At 43.0% G+C, this 17,927-nt stretch overlaps 1 protein-coding gene across 7 annotated transcripts in view; it reads left to right on the forward strand.

Moving 5' to 3' along the window:
• The window catches only part of YAP1 (Yes associated protein 1), a 312,565-nt gene that overhangs the window by 167,111 nt on the left and 127,527 nt on the right, over nt 1-17,927 (forward strand). For all 7 annotated transcript variants that reach the window (XM_029602407.1, XM_029602409.1, XM_029602408.1 and 4 more), the window contains exon 3: nt 16,498-16,613. In XM_029602407.1, the coding sequence (XP_029458267.1) occupies nt 16,498-16,613 (116 nt within the window). The remainder of the gene's footprint in view (nt 1-16,497; nt 16,614-17,927) is intronic.

Consider the following 17,927-nt stretch of genomic DNA (forward strand, 5'->3'; position numbering starts at 1 on the left):
TGCTTGCCTCCTGGGGTGATATCTTGCGGTCCCTCCCTAAGAGTGCCTTCAGTTTGGTAGCCTCGACTGGCATGGATCTAAATTTGAATTAGTGGTTGCAGGCTTCTAGTCTGTGTCCAGTTTGGGTGTTCTTCCTTCTGGACACACATCTTTTGTGTCCAGCTTAGGTGTCTATACTGGGCATCCAATTTGGGCATCCAGTTGGACGAGCAACCTAGTCATATGTGCTTGGGCGAACATTTTGTGTCCCCATTTTGGGCGCGGCTTATATGCATGGGTAATCTAGGCACAAGGCTTTATCTGTCGGTATGCCTATGGCATGGCACCCATAGCAAACAAACCTAAGCGCCTATCTGTTTGTGCTGAATGCCACATCAGGGCCATTAAGCTTGAGCTTTCTTTAAGCCTGTATCAGCACTGCTTGGATGCTCGGAGATTTACCTTCTGATTTTTCTGGCAATGGTCCTTCTCCTTGGTCTGAGGAGAGTGGGACTGAGGGGGAGACAGCAGGGGTTATCACTCCCTTGATTGATCCATGGGTTGAGTCCTCAGGGAACACTAGCTCTCAGGACATCAGGTTCAGGCCTGGAACGGACCCATCCCTCTTTTCCTAGGTAGCATTCTTACAGGGATTGCAGGCATTTCTACAGGGCTGGACTTCTGAATCTGCAGTACCTACTAAAGTAGTTCTGTGTACTCCGAATGCTCCTCCGCCTGTCTCCAAGGTCAAGTGCCATGGCGCAGTACGCTCTGACAAAGCTTGAATGCAGGTGTGAGTTGTGGCAATGATACCAATGGTGGCTCGGAAGGGGACATTCCCTCATATTTGGAGCTATATAAAACTCTTCATATGCTTTAACCCATAACTGATAGTGATCTGCCAGTTTCTTTCCCTGTTATGGGCTACTACTTTGCTGTCTGCATTTCGCACAAGGCATTTTGTTGCCCGAATCCCATCCACAATTTAAACTGCGGAATCTCTGCCTCTTTCCAAGATAGCAAAATCGTTTTCTTAGCTAGCAGAAGTGAGTTAACCGGAACGTCACCCCCTCCACTCTGTGATCGCATACCTCTGTCCATCTGATGTAAATAAATGATCCTGCCCAACCAGTCCAGTACTGCAACCCATTTTTTGTTTAAAGTCGCACACTTTCTGCCAGATCCCTTTATCAATACCACATTTTATGCTGGTGTCAGTATCCCCCTTCTCCCTGGTCACATAACTTCGACGGAGCAGCTTAAACTGTATTTCTCTTATATTTGCTGCAGATACATGCACGTATATTTGTGAGAGAGCCTGAGAAATATCTTGCTCCTCCAGTTGAATATCCAGGTCTGTACCCCATTTATCAGCTAGTGGTAGCCAAATGTGACTTTAAACAATGCTGAACAGTAGAGGCCCACCCAGCTATTTTATTCTGTTTAGGAGCAGTGTCAAAAAGTCTCCTCATCCTGTGAGAAAATATGCTCCAACTGCTTACCCAAACTCAGGCAATAATGTCTAGCCTGCAGATAATTATAATGGTGCCTATCATGGATAGACCATATTTCCTGCAGTTCATGAAATGTTACTGTTGTCTGAGCATCTGAATCAAACATCTGTCCCAATCAGAAACTATTGATAGCCCAGTCCCCCATGGGAAATCTTTATTCCCCAGTCGGAATAAAAACGGCAGTACAAACCACTGGTTTGCCTGTCAGGTCGCCGTCGCCTCCAAGTGCCCCATGAGAGAAAGGAAAATTGTCTCTCTACTATTTTCTTGGATAAATGTAAAATGTTAATAGGATTATATGGTACCAAGCTCGTCTTTAATAATTCTTATGGATCTTACTTGGGTACCCAGAGATACCCAATCTTGTATGCTTCTAAGAAGGGCTGCAACATGCACTTGAAGCTCAGGAATCTTTAGTCCCCCCCGTCTCCTTTTCCACTCTCAAAGTCTGATAACTTTTAGGGGCTCTCTTATCCTTCCATATGAACGTGCTAAGTAGAGACTGAAACTTTTGTATATCCTTTTGGCTAATCCATATCAGGAGCATCTGTACATATTATAATATACTATTTTTGGCAAGACAATTTTAACTACTGAGCAGCGACCCATTAGGGACAAGGGAAGATGTACCCTCCTTTTCAGAAGCAGCTCAATCTTTTCAAATCCCTAGCCGAATTTAGTTTATATATATATATATATATATCAGTCATGGAGCGTGCCAAAATCACACCAAGATATTTCAGCTCTTTTTCTGCCCCGGTAAATGGGAATAACCCCTGCCACTCTGTTTTTATAGTCTCATTTATCAAATGCTTAGGATTTTGCATAATTGATCCTCAGCCGGGAAAATGATCCAAATACAGCCTTCATTTCCTTTATAGGGGTTAAGCTACTCCTTGGAATCCCCACAAATAACCCATCATCTGCAAACATGCTTATCTTCATTCTTCTTCCCCACTGTTATATCTTCAAATTCCTGTTACTGCCTTAATTTAATTGCAAGCGGTTGCAAAGATAATACATATAATAAAGGGGATAAAGGGCAGCCCTGTCTCGTACCCCTTTGCAGTTTAAACTGTTCTGAGACTGCACCATTCACCAGTATCTGGGCCCATGAGTAGGTTATATAAAAGCTTTATCCAGCCCATAACCCCTGACCAAAATTGAATTTTTCTAATGCCCAAAGAAATTATGGTCATTTTACTCTATCAAATGCCTTTTCAGCATCTAAGCTGAGCAATATGTCTTGTCTGGGAGCCTTGGCCATCGAAAATATGGTAGAGATTGCGTTAATCATATTTGCAGAGGATAACCTTCCCTTTATAAACACCATTTGGACTGGGCCTATCAAACCTTGCGTCACCTCATTCAGCTGTTTTGCCAATACTGCTGCTAATATTTTAATATCTTGGTTCAGGAGCAGAATTGGGTGATAGGATTCTGGGTATCTTCCATTCTTCCCAGGCTTGGGAATCAAAATAACTGTGGTTAAATTATGCCCTGTCTCAGTCTCTGTGGTTTTTAACCAAATGAAACATGTCTTGCATAGACTTTGATTTTGAGTCTCTCAGAATTTTATAGAATTCTCGACTGAATCAGTCAGGTCCTGGTGCCATAGTAAGATGAAGTTGTAAGATCACTCTTCTAATTTCTAACTCTGTGATTGGAGCCACTAATACATTTGTTTGCTCAAACATGGTCAAAGTTGTTACACAGTGTTTGTTCTATCATAGAGTTAAATTATGACATGTTTAGTCTTGGGTCTGTCAAACCAAATTCGCTAATAATTTTCTAGATTTGTTCTCCCACTGTTGTAATTTGTATTTATAGAACCAAATATTAGCCTATGCCTTCCTAGTCAAGATACAATTTAGTTCGTTTCTAGTTTTGTCTATGCATTCTCAAGTCTCAAGTTTCATTGTTTTCACATGTACCCTTTTTAGTTCAACTAATTGTTTTGTGAGTGCCAGAATTTTCCTATTCCCAGATATTTTTGAATGAGCAATATGAAATTATATCTCCCCTTAGTATGACTCTGGCTGCGCTCCAAAAATTTCCAGTGTCCGCTTCAGGCGTAAGGTGGTGCTGCTTAGCTTTCCCACTGTTCTTTCAGATAAGTGACAAATTCCTTATTGTAAAGCCATGGTGACAAATGCCAAGATACAGGGGATAGATCCCCCCTCTCCCAATGATAGCTGCACACAAGCCACGGCATGATCTGTAAAGGCTAGCTCTACCATTTCACTATTCGTTAGTTTGCTGAAACATAACTCAGATATCAGTGTGTAATCAATTCTTGAAAATACTCAGTGTAGATGAGAAAATTCTAAATCTAAATGTAATACACGTCATACATCTATTTGCAGTTCCTTTGACAAAAAAACAATTCCTATCTCAACTTGTCGTCTTTTAGGATTCTTGGTAAGTTTGCAATCAATCAATGGGTTATCTGTTATATTGCGATTTCCACCCTATATTAACATATACTCCTCCCAGTATAGGACTTTGAAACTAGATCAGAGAAAAATCTAAGCGAATAACAGTTCTGAGCATATACATTTAATAGTAATTTCTGCTTATATAATGTTGCAGGTACTAATATGTATCTCCCCCCGGATTCACTACTTTATGCTCAAGCTTAAATGGGGTGTTCTTATTGTCAAGGATTGCCACCCTTCTTTGGCTGTCTGTAAATGATGCAAAATTAATTTGGCCTACCCATTCTCAACACAGCTTTTTGTGTTCTTGATCTGTTAAATGGGTCTCCTGAATAAAGGCAAAATTTACCTTTCTTTTCCTTAGTTCCACTAACATCTTTTTCCTTTTTATTGGAGAGTGTATACCTGCTATGTTAACAGAACATATTACTAGGTCACTCATTAGGTAACATTAAAAGTTTCTTGCTGAATATTCCCAGACCAGAAGAGGATCCTGCAGCCTAGATCCTCCCCTATCCATCAGCATCTCATTTTGTTCCATTTTCAAAATACCAGTCGGCACGCATGTCAACTCACTCACATATTCCATTCAAACCCATCACACAAAGCCCCTCTCATTTCCCCCCCCCCCCCACCCTTCCCATGAAAAACCAATAAGCCCATATCCACTGAAGTATCAAAGAAGTCGTTCATTGTGATGAGGATGTTCTTCCTTCCCTCCTCATCAGAAATCTGCTCTTCGACCCTGGGATCTCCTGGAGTCAGGATTCTTTATCTTGCATATTAGCCACAAAGCTATATTTACTAGGCACAGTAATATATCTTTTTTCCAGTAACTTAATTGAAACAATCAAGGAACACATCTTCAACAGATGCAATTCTATTGTTACGGCATATTCCTAATGCAAATTAATCATAGTGCTTTCAGCGTCGCTGGCATCTCAAACCAGCGTCACAAATGTTTCTCCTCACCAGAGTCTCCGTATCTCCGTCCAAGATCAAAACAAATCTGGCAGATTGTAGAAGAAAAAAACCGCTGTGAGCCACAGGCAACAATTATAACTAAGCCGTTCTCTGAATTGCCTTGTACGGCCATTTTTTATCCCAAGTCAGAGCAAAGCCTGTTACATCAGTGAAAACTGATCATTCAGCTTCATTATTTACAAATGAGGTTTTGCTGCAGCCGGTTATAGCTCTGTAAACAGTGAAGCCATCTTATAATCAGGGAACTTTTATAACTATTCCACAAACTCCTTTTTCTCTTGGCTGCTGACTAACACTTTAGTTTCCCTCTGATGAAAAACTTTGAATCGAGCAGGAAATTGGAGAGAACTTAATTCCTTTCTGATACAGCTGCGTTCTATATGGGGTGCGCTTCTTTCTGGAAGCAAGCACTACAGCAGAGAAATCAGGGAATATTGAGATCTTATTTTTCTCAGACTGTAACTAAGGAAGCTTCCGGAAAGCATTTAGTATTTTCATTTTATCTGTGTAGTTTAGGAATGTAACAATAACTTGCTGTGGCCTAGCCATATTAGAACTCCCTGCACAGAGTCAATGGGCGCTCTCCACTAGAATTGGCCTCTCAGTGGTAATAACATTAAGCAGGCTTGGAAGCACAGAGTCACAAAATTTAATGCTCTCCCCCCTAGATCGCTTCGGGAACTCCCAAAAGCCTTAAGTTATTGCGACTGCTTTGGTTTTCAGCTAGTCAAGCTTGTCCTCTAACATATGTTTTGCCTGTAATTCCGCCATCGCGGTATCCAACAATTCACTGTGGTCATCATTCTGCGAAACTTTATTGGAAATTCTCAAGAGTAGAATTGTTTCTGCCTTTTCTCTCAATTTGTCCAGTGAATATTGAAGTTTCTGGAGTTGGACTGACTGCTGCAGTAACAGCATGCGTAAGTTCTCTTAGCGCGGTTTCAGATAGTTCCTCATTTGCAGCACTTTTCTAGCGCCGTTTTTTTCTTCAATGTTTTGAACTTTAGTCACTCCCAATTGTTCAGTCATCTCACCTTTTTTGATGACCAAAATTGTCCCTGTGATCCTGTTCCAAATTCTCACTTTATTTTTGATACTATTGCTACTACGCAATCTTTTTAAAGGAAAAACTACTGGCTCCTAGGGAGAGAAACTCACGGCCGCCTGCTCAGTGTGATCTCATTATAGGAAACTTCCAGCCCTCATTAATATTATGAATATGAATTCTTAAACATGACATGGACTGGCTTTATGGCACTGTGAACTAGTTTATATTTCATGTCTACGTTGATCTTAGAAGGACATCCTCTATGAGATAAAAGGGGTAAAGATTGTGTATGCATGTAGATACACATGAGGACGGATTTTAAATGCCCTGTGCACGTAAATCCAGCCGGATATACGCGCGCAGGGCCCTCGCGCGCCGGCGCACCTATTTTGCATAGGCCGCCGGGACGCGCATAAGTCCCGGGGCGTTATAAAAGGGGCGTGTTGGGGAGTGCGTCTAAAATGATGCGGTGATTTGAGGGCGTGACGCGGCGTGGTGGGGCCGGGGGCGTGACGCCGGCCCGGGGGCGTGGTCAAGGCCTCCGGACCAGCTCCCGGGTCGGGTAATGGCATGCCAGCAGCCCACTGGCGCGCGCAGATTTACATCTGCTTTTAGCAGGCGTAAATCGTGGAACAAAGGTAAGGGGGGGGGTTTAGATAGGGCTGGGGGGGTTAGGTAGGGGAAGGGAGGGGAAGGTGGGGGGAGGGTGAAGGAAAGTTCCCTCCGAGGCCGCTCCGAAATCAGAGCGGCCTCGGAGGGAACAGGCAGCGCGTGCTGGGCTCGGCGCGTGCAGGTTGCACAAATGTGCACCCCCTTGCGCTCGCCAACCCCGGATTTTATAAGATACGCGCGGCTACGCGCGTATCTTATAAAATCCAGCGTACTTTTGTTTGCGCCTGCTGCGCGAACAAAAGTACGCGATCGCTCAAATTTAGAAAATCTACCTCATGGTGACTAAATGTTAAAAGCTTTTCAGGTTACAAAGCTAAGCATTCTGTTGGAGGAACAAAAATTGAATAACAGTCTGTGACAAACTAGAAAAGATTCTAGAGTAAGCAGGTGTTTAGATGTATGGTCTTAATGAGTGATAACTGCATGGCTTTTGAGGAGTGGAATTTATGGGGTCTGGTAGGTCTTGTTCTGTAAAGCATACAACTACACATGGGACATCCCAGATTTGTAGCATTGGGGTGGGAATTGTTGCTATGATGCCCTTAACTGCTGTACAATGAGAACATCACCACATTCAAAAGGTGCTGCTCTTAAAGGAAATTGTATTAGTAGAGGTGACAGGGTGATATATATTTGAGGTGCAAAGACTGAATTTGAATGCAAGTTAGAATTGAGTTCCAGGATTGAGTTTAGAAAAAGGACTTGAAGGTGAATCTGTAGGTTTGTAAGCTGGGGGTGGAGTTGAGGGTCACAAGTGGCTGTCTTTCTGCAGTAAGAACAGAAGAACATAAGAAATTGCCATGCTGTGTCAGACCAAGGGTCCATCAAGCCAAGCATCCTGTTTCCAACAGAGGCCAAAAGCAGGCCACAAGAACCTGGCAATTACCCAAAGAAGATCCCATGCTACCGATGCAATTAGTAGCAGTGGCTATTCCCTAAGTAAAATTGATTAATAGCCATTAATGGACTTCTCCTCCAAGAACTTATCCAAACCTTTTTTGAACCCAGCTACACTAACTGCACTAACCACATCCTCTGGCAACAAATTCCAGAGCTTTATTGTGTGTTAAGTGAAAAAGAATTTTCTCCAATTAGTCTTAAATGTGTCACTTGCTAACTTCATGGAATGCCCCCTAGTCCTATTATCCGAAAGTGTAAATAACCGATTCACATCTACTGGTTCAAGACCTCTCATGATCTTAAAGACCACTATCATATCCCCCCTCTCTCATCTCTTCTCCAAGCTGAACAGCCCTATCCTCTTCAGCCTTTCCTCATAGGGGAGCTGTTCCATCCCCTTTATCATTTTGGTTCCCCTTCTCTGTACCTTCTCCATCGCAACTATATCTTTTTTGAGATGCGGCGACCAGAACTGTACACAGTATTCAAGGTGTGGTCTCACCATGGAGCAATACAGAGGCATTATGACATTTTCCGTTCTATTAACCATTCCCTTCCTAATAATTCTTAACATTCTATTTGCTTTTTTGACTGCTGCAGCACACTGAGCCGACGATTTTAAAGTATTATCCACTATGATGCCTAGATCTTTTTCCTGGGTGGTAGCTCCTAATATGGAACCTAAACATTGTGTAACTACAGCAAGGGTTATTTTTCCCTATATGCAACATCTTGCACTTGTCCACATTAAATTTTATCTGCCATTTGGATGCCCAATCTTCTAGTCTTGTAATGTATCACAGTCTGCTTGTAATTTAACTACTCTGAATAATTTTGTATCATCCGCAAATTTGATAACCTCACTCATCATATTTCTTTCCAGATCATTTATATATATATTGAAAAGCACCGGCCAAGTACAGATCCCTGAGGCACTCCACTGTTTACCCTTTTCCACTGAGAAAATTGACCATTTAATCCTATTCTCTTTTTTCTGTCTTTTAACCAGTTTGTAATCCACGAAATGACATCGCCTCCTATCCCATGACTTTTTAGTTTTCGTAGAAGCCTCTCATGAGGGACTTTGTCAAACGCCTTCTGAAAATCCAAATACACTACATCTATCGGTTCACCTTTACCCACATGTTTATTAACCCCTTCAAAAATATGAAGCAGATTTGTTAGGCAAGACTTCACTTGGGTAAATCCATGTTGACTGTGTCCCATTAAATCATGTCTTTCTATATGCTCTACGATTTTGATCTTGAGAATAGTTTCCACTATTTTTCCCGGCACTGAAGTCAGGCTCACTGGTCTATAGTTACCCGGATTGCCCCTGGAGCCTTTTTTAAATATTGGGGTTACATTGGCCACCCTCCAGTCTTCAGGTACAATGTATGATTTTAATGATAGGTTACAAATTTTAACTAATAGATCAGAAATTTCATTTTTTAGTTCCTTCAGAACCCTAGGATGCATACCCATCCGGTCCAGGTGATTTGCTACTCTTTAGTTTGTCAATCTGGTCTACTACATCTTTATTTATTTATTTATTTATTTATTGGGTTTTATATACCGGGGTTCCTGTATGGGATACAGATCACCTCGGTTTACAGTGAACGGTAAACTTTGCTCATGGGCTGTACATAGAACATTGCTCATGGGTTGTACATAGAACAATAGATAACAATGGAAAACAATAACAATAGAAAACTTCACTCGTGGGCGAAACCAATATAGAGGTAACGGGACTTGGCACAAACACATACAATGGGTACGTTAACTTCGCTCAAGGGCTGTACAAAGAGCAATATGGGCTAAAACAGTAGAGAAAACTTTGTATGCAGGGGGAGCAGATAACGGAAAAGAAACAAGAGATTGACAAGAGCTGGTACAAACGGGTAACAATAGTTGCAACTGATGGGGAGGAATGCAGGACTGGTCCATTTAGTATCTAGAGAGAGAGAAATATAGCAGGGGGCAGGTATTAGCGTGGGGGCAGGTATAGGGGTTGGATGTGAAGAGAAGAAAGCAAAAGGTGGGACCAAACTGGGGAATCCCATCGAGGAAATGGAGGAGGGGTTATTACAAGAGAGAGGCAAAACAGGGGACAAATGAAGGTGAAGTAGAGAGCCTCATGGAGGCTGATGTTGTCGTAGTCGCACACACTCAGGTGATCAGGGAAGAGACGGGGAAGGGCACAGCTGTTAAAAATAGTCCGAGGCGGAGATTAGGTGTCCGGGAAGGCTTGGTTGAAGAGCCAAGTCTTCAATTTTTTTTTTGAAAGTTGGGTGGCATGGTTCCAGTCGAAGGTCCGGTGGGAGAGCGTTCCATTGGTGAGGACCTGCTGTAGATAGAGCTCGCCTCCTTCTTGAAGTTTTCGCTGGAGGGGCATACAGTGTACCTTTGTAAGTGGATCTGATGGGTCTGGTTGATGTGTGTGGTCTTAATTGGATGCTTAGCGAGAGTGGGGCTAGGTTGTGCGTCGCTTTGTGGATGATTGTGAGAACTTTGAAAAGGATTCTAAACTTGACGGGCAGCCAGTGCAAGGAACGTAGGATCGGGGTGATGTGGTCTCTCTTTTTTTTAGAGTTGGTGAGGATTCTAGCAGCGGCATTCTGTACCATCTGAAGTGGTTTGATGGAGTTAGCTGGGATACCAAGCAGGAGGGAGTTACAGTAATCAATCTTAGATAGAAGATTGATTACTGTATCCTGCAGATCACTTCCTGCTACACCAGCTTCCTACCTAAAATCTTAGATAGAAGATTGATTACTGTATTATCTTCCAGGTTCACAGTGATTTCGTTCAGTTCATCTGACTCATCACCCTTGAAAACCATCTCAGGAACTGGTATCTCCAACATCCTCATTAGTAAACACGGAGGCAAAGAATTCATTTAGTCTTTCTGCAATGGCCTTATCTTCCCTAAGAGCCCCTTTAACCCCTCTGTCATCTAATGGTCCAACCGACTCCCTCACAAGTTTCTTGCTTTGGATATATTTTAAAAAGTTTTTATTATGAGTTTTTGCCTCTATGGCCAATTTCATTTCAAATTCTCTCTTCGTCTGTCTTATCAATGTTTTACACTTAGCTTGGCAATGCTTATGTTTTATCCTATTTTCTTCAGATGGAGCCTTCTTCCAGTTTTTGAAGGATGTTTTTTTGGCTAAAATAGCCTCTTTCACCTCACCTTTTAACCATGACGGTAAACGTTTTTCCTTCCTTCCACCTTTCTTAATGCGCGGAATACATATGGACTGCGCCTCTAGGATTGTATTTTTAAACAATGTCCATGCCTGTTGAACACTTTTAACCTTTGCAGCTGCACCTTTCAGTTTTTTTCTAACTATTTTTCTCATTTTATCAAAGTTTCCCTTTTTAAAATTTAGTGTTAGAGCTGCAGATTTACTTATTGTCCCCCTTCGAGTTATTAGTTTAAATTTGATCATATTATGATCACTGTTGCCAAGTGGCCCCACCACCATTACTTCTCTCACCAAATCTGGCGTTCCACTAAGAATTAAATCTAAAATAGCTCCCTGTCTTGTCGGTTCCTGAACCAATTGCTCCATGAAGCAATCATTTATTACATCCAGGAACTTTATGTCTCTAGCAAGTCCTGATGTTACATTTACCCAGTAAATGTAGATGGGGTAATTGAAATCTCCCATTATTATTGCACTGTCAAATTGGTTTTCTTCCCTGATTTCTCTTAGCATCTCATCATCTGTCTGACCATTTTGTCCAGGTGGACAGTAGTATGCTCCTATTACTATACTATTACTCAACACACATGGGATTTCTACCCATATAGATTCTACTGAGCATTTACTCTCTTGTATGATCTTTATCCTGTTGGACTCTATACCCTCCCGGACATAAAGTGCCACATCCCCACCAAGTTGATCCTCCCTATCATTGCGATATAATTTGTACCCTGATATAGCACTGTCCCATTGTTTATCCTCCTTCCACCAAGTCTCTGTGATGCCAATTATGTCAATCTCATCATTTGCTGCTATACACTCTAACTCTCCCATCTTACTTCTTAGACTACTGGCATTGGCATACAGACATTTCAAAGTGTGTTTTTTGCTTGTTTTAACAACCTGCTTTCCAGTTGTTTGGGATAATTCGGAAATTATTAGATCTGGTGATTTTTTACATATAGGCATATGAACTATGTTTGCTTTTAATGGAACCTCTCTGTTGGGATGCCCTAACTCTCCTGTTTCATTAGTATCCTTCAAGGATACATTTCTCCGAACCATGCACTGCTGAGTGACTGTCGGCTTTCCCCCTTGTTCTAGTTTAAAAGCTGCTCTATCTCCTTTTTGAAAGTTAGTGCCAGCAGCTTGGTTCCACTCTGGTTAAGGTGGAGCCCATCCGTTCGGAAAAGTCTCCCCTTTCCCCAAAAGTTTCCCCAGTTCCTTACAAAGCTGAATCCCTCTTCCCTGCACCATCATCTCATCCACGCATTGAAACTCTGGAGCTCTGCCTGCCTCTGGGGACCTGCACGCGGAACAGGAAGCATTTCAGAGAATGCCACTCTGGAGGTTCTGGATTTCAGCTTCCTACCTAAAATCCTAAATTTGGCTTCCAGAACCTCTCTCCCACATTTTCCTATGTCGTTGGTGCCCACATGTACCACGACAGCCGGCTCCTCCCCAGCACTGTCTAAAATCCTATCTAGGTGACGCGTGAGGTCTGCCACCTTCGCACCAGGCAGGCAAGTTACCAGGCGGTCCTCACGTCCACAAGCCACCCTACTATCTACATTTCTAATAATCGAATCACCAACTATGATGGCTGGTCTAACCCTTCCCTCCTGGGCAGTAGCCCTGGGAGATTTGTCCTCAGTGCGAGAGGACAATACATCACCTGGAGAGCAGGTCCTTGCTACAGGATCACTTCCTGCTACACCAGGGTGATGTTCTCCTACTGGGAGACCTTTCTGATCCAAGGCAGCACTGGGGCTGCCAGAATGGATTTGGGACTTGGCTACTATGTCCCTGAAGGTCTCGTCAATGTACCTCTCTGTCTCCCTCAGCTCCTCCAAGTCTGCTACTCTAGCCTCCAGAGATCGGACTTGTTCCCTGAGAGCCAGGAGCTCTTTGCACCGAGTGCACAAAAACAATCTCTCACCGGCGGGTAAAAAATCATACATGTGACACTCAATGCAAAAGACTGGAAAGCCCCCCTCTTGCTGCTGGACTGCTGCCTTCATCTTAGTTTTATTGAGTTCCTAGTTAAGTTTAGGATACTAAGGGAGTTGGAATGAGAGTACTTTAAATTTACAGGTGAATTTAGTAATTAATCAGCTAGTGTCCTACAAGGGGATGATTAAACTTTCAATAAGGGCTGGTACAATATTGAAAGTTTAATCATTAGGAGTAGTAGTAGTGGTAAATTGAGCTGTTGGAGTTTGAGGAATTTATGGCAAACTGTAGATAAGGTTTGGTGAAAAAGATTGTATTTTGATACGCTACGGGGTAGATTTTCATACAGGGCGCCCTCGCGTACTTTTGTAGGCGCATCAGGCGCAAACAAAAGTACGCTGGATTTTAGTAGATACGCGCGGAGCCGCGCGTATCTGCTAAAATCTTGGAACGGCGCGCGCAAGGCTACCGATTTCGTGTAGCCGGCGCACGCCGAGCCGCGCAGCCTACCTCCGTTCCCTCCGAGGCCGCTCCGAAATCGGAGCGGCCTCGGAGGGAATTCGCTAACGCCCTCCCCTCACCTTCCCCTCCCTTCCTCTACCTAACCCACCCCCCCAGCCCTGTCTAAACCCCCCCTACCTTTGTTGGGGGATTTACGCCTCCCAGAGGGAGAAGTAAATCCCCGCGCGCCAGCGGGCCGCTGGCGCGCCTAGACGCAACCCAGGGGCAGTTCCGGAGGGCGCGGCCACGCCCCCAGACCGCCTCGGGCCGAAACCACGCCCGGGCCCGCTGCCGACACGCCCCGAAAATGCCGCACCGATCGGCCCCGCCCCAGACACGCCCCCAACACACACCCCTCGGAAAACCCCGGGACTTACGCGAGTCCCGGGGCTCTGCGCGCGCCGGCAGGCCTATGTAAAATAGGCGCGCAAGCCCTGCTCGCGTAAATCCGGGCGGATTTACGCGAGCAGGGCTCTTAAAATCCGCCCCTACATGTTTATTTATTTATTTAAAACCTCTTCTATACCGTCGTTGAGTTAGATAACCATCACAATGGTTTACAAAAAGGCACAATAATGAAAAAAATGAGTGGTATAGATTACAAATGAACCATGTGCCATCATGGAGCAGTAACAATTTAATATAAAAAAAACAATGGGGTAGATTTTCAAACAGGGCGCCCTCACGTACTTTTGTAGGCGCATCAGGCGCAAACAAAAGTACGCTGGATTTTAGCAGATACGCGCGGAGCCGCTAAAATCCTGGATCGGCGCGCGCAAGGCTGCCGATTTCGTGTAGCCGGCACGTGCCGAGCCGCGCAGCCTACCTCCGTTCCCTCCGAGGCCGCTCCGAAATCGGAGCGGCCTCGGAGGGAATTCGCTAACGCCCTCCCCTCACCTTCCCCTCCCTTCCTCTACCTAACCCACCCCCCCGCCCTGTCTAAACACCCCCCCCCCACCTTTGTTGGGGGATTTACGCCTCCCAGAGGGAGAAGTAAATCCCCGCGCGCCAGCGGGCTGCTGGCGCGCCTAGACGCAACCCGGGGGCGGTTCCGGAGGGCGCGGCCACGCCCCCGGACCGCCCCGGGCCGAAACCACACCCCCGAGCCCGCCCCCGAAACACCGCCGACACGCCCCGAAAATGCCACGCCGATCGGCCCCGCCCCCCTCGGAAAACCCCGGGACTTATGCGAGTCCCGGGGCTCTGCGCGCGCCGGCAGGCCTATGTAAAATAGGCACACCGGCGCGCAAGCCCTGCTCGCATAAATCCGGGCGGATTTACGCGAGCAAGGCTCTTAAAATCCGCCCCTATGTGTGTAAGTTAAGCTTGTTTGTTAGGAACATATTAGGCGGTTTTGATTTAATATTAAAATGCATTTGTAGGTTACAAGTAATAACTTCTAGTTTCGTGCGTCTTTATCATTCAACTGTTTTTCTCCATATCTTTATCTTTGTAAAAAGTTTGTTTAAATAGCCATGTTAAATCTTAATATTTCCGATGTCTTGGCTAGAAAAACCACAACCCAGATGTTTGCAAATTTCTATAACACCCTCATAATACAAATTCATAGATTTTGGTCTACTGTACCACTGCTCAGATGTAAAAGTTCAATGCATCTCTTTAAATTGGGTTGCCAAGCCAAATGACCAGCATGCAATTATATTTTCTTTTGTGTCTCACTATTATATGCCATAAAATGTGAACTTGGCTGAATTTCCTTTATAGACATTAATACCAGGTCTCATGGAACAGATTATAAGCAGTGAACCAATGTTTTGTCTAAAACATTGCCTGCTAGACCGTTTGTGGAAGATTTCTGGGAACCATGTTAGTGATAGACTATTATTGCTTCATTGTGAGTAGGGGTGTCCTTTCAGAGAAAACATTAGATGAGACGTTTGACATAAGAAAGTCAGTTTGGCTGTACTTTGGATCACCTCTTGGTTAGCATAAACAGAACTAATGCAGATAGAAGATTATGAAAACTCATTTAACAGAAAAAAACTTTCTTTTCTACTTGTTGAAAATGTATTAATTTTATTGAAAAATAGAACCCTTTGAGGGTCAGTTACTTTGAACTGGGCCTCAGTAATTTTTATTTTTAAACATTTATTAAAGCATCAAACTTACAAGACCTCTCTGTGTAAATACAACATTTCTAAAGGTAAAATCTGTAGCCACAAAATATGGCTCTGATTTTGGATAATAAAGCCCTTAGGCTTTTGCCATTTTCATTGAAGGCGTAGACATATGAGTTGCATGTTATTTACTGTTTCGGATAATAGAAGGACTAGGGGACACTCCATGAAGTTAGCATGGGGCACATTTAAAACTAATCGGAGAAAGTTCTTTTTCACTCAACACACAATTAAACTCTGGAATTTGTTGCCAGAGGATGTGGTTAGTGCAGTTAGTATAGCTGTGTTTAAAAAAGGATTGGATAAGTTCTTGGAGGAGAAGTCCATTACCTGCTATTAATTAAGTTGACTTAGAAAATAGCCACTGCTATTACTAGCAACAGTAACATGGGATAGACTTAGTTTTTGGGTACTTGCCAGGTTCTTATGGCCTGGATTGGCCACTGTTGGAAACAGGATGCTGGGCTTGACGGACCCTTGGTCTGACCCAATACGGCATGTTCTTATGTGTCACATTTGCAGGTCTTTGCTTGGTTTTCCCAGCAGATAATCACTTGACACAAGCACTGTTGTTTTTTTTTTCTAATGATATTGGTCTGCAATGTCAAATGTTTAACAGCTGAAAGAAATCAGTTTGGATGTAATCAGTCATTTTCACTGTGTAGTGAGCAAATGTGATTAATTTTTGAAATATGACATTAAGGCCTAAAGTAGTTCATCTGTATTGTGTATTTAGCTCACACCTTTCATTGGTAGCTCAAGCTGAATTGCATTCAGGTTCAGCAAATTAAATTTAGTGGCCTGATTTCAGTCTATCTAGGATCATTATTGAGCTTTAACACGCAAGACCTTGTAAGAAATGACAGGGCTGTTGAGGTGGAGAAAATGAACAATGTAATTCCCACAGGGTGTGGTACAAACTTTCCTGTTCAGTGCACCTTGTCAAGGAGGATCTACCTGACAATAAAAGACCAGTTTAGTGGTCTCTTGATGTTCCCATCACCCTCTACACAGGAAGTGCACAACAACTTGGACTGATCATGACCCCTGTATGGTTTTATTTCTTAGGTTTTATTGTCTGCTCCTTTTTATCCTTTCTTCATTTACTTTGGAAATTCTTTTATAAATTGGTCTAAGTCACTGTTTTGTTTTGTCTGTTAGTCACATTGATCAAACCACAACATGGCAGGATCCCAGGAAGGCCATACTTTCCCCGATGACTGTTACAGCCCCCACGAGCCCTGCAGTGCAACAGAATCTTATGAATCCAACATCAGGTAAGTAAATCTCAGTATCTCTCAGAAAGATTAACCTGCATGTGCTTGGGGAAAAAAACAACAACCTTATTTCACTGCATTAATATATGATCTCCTGATTTTATTTTACGGTGCATGCTGACAAGTATCTATATGCCTTGGAAATAGGCTAGATCTGAAAAGAATGCATATAGCAACACAATATGTCGTCAGGATGCTGCAGTATTGTGGCATAATGGTATCACCTGTCCTGTAATCACACTGAGGCACTAATTCTATCATTAAATATAATTAGAGTACTTTCTTGCACTATTTTTTCTCCAGTTGATCTATATTTAGATCCAAACTCAAATAGTTGTAGTACTTTCCTTCTCCTAACTTTTTCTTTCTATCTTTTGATAATCTTTCAAACCACATTTTTCTGTAATTGCTTTTCTTTCATATTATACATATCTATATCTATCTATCTATATCTATCTATCTATGTATCTCTCTCTATATATATACACACACACACCCCTATGTATTTTATTTTTTACATTTGCGATTGTTACTGGAGCCTATTTTTGTCTGGATTAACATCTATTTTCTCAGAAGACAAGCAAGTTGACCGTAGTCACACAAACAGCTTATTTGACGGTGCTGACTGATGAACAGATGGATTCTTCTGTCGCTTTCTGCGAAGGCATACAAATCTTTCAGTGCTCATGTACAGTAGTTCTCATATTGTCACAGCTCCATGGCTCCCCTTATTTCTTATTCACCTGCAGGAACTATCTGACATGTCTTCATCATTGCAGTCCTGCGGACTTGCTGAAGACTTTATTTTTCCTCTGGCTTTGGCCATAAAATAACCATTGGGTTTCTGGCTCTTTCTTTGTTTTAATTGGTTTTGATGTTCTCACTGAGCTAGTATACAGGGGTTTTTTTTGTTGACACAACTGTTTTCACCAGGCTGTCTGGCCAAATGTATCTTCTTTTCTTCTGTATACTTCTAGAGGAAAATTTCTTGATTTTTATCTCATCGATTTTTCTTACCATGTCCAAGAAGCAACTTCCAAGTTCTATCCCAAGGACAAACAGATATCCTTTGATGATCACAAGGTTTGCTAAAGTCTCTGGGGCAAGGCTGTGATAACATAGGCTGTGGCACCTGCAGCCTGGGCCTGAACCACTACAGTGATTCAGTCCGAGAAAGATCAAGTTTCTTGGCACCTTTGCTGTTGAACAAAAGTCTTAATAATTGAAGGCTTGGTGCAAGGACTACAAAGCTGCACCAGCTGTTGACCAAGCCACACAAGTCTCTCAACCTCATTAACAACTCTTGTCAGAGGA

Source organism: Rhinatrema bivittatum, chromosome 5, assembly GCF_901001135.1.
Source record: "Rhinatrema bivittatum chromosome 5, aRhiBiv1.1, whole genome shotgun sequence".
In the NCBI taxonomy this organism is placed as follows: Eukaryota; Metazoa; Chordata; class Amphibia; order Gymnophiona; family Rhinatrematidae; genus Rhinatrema; species Rhinatrema bivittatum.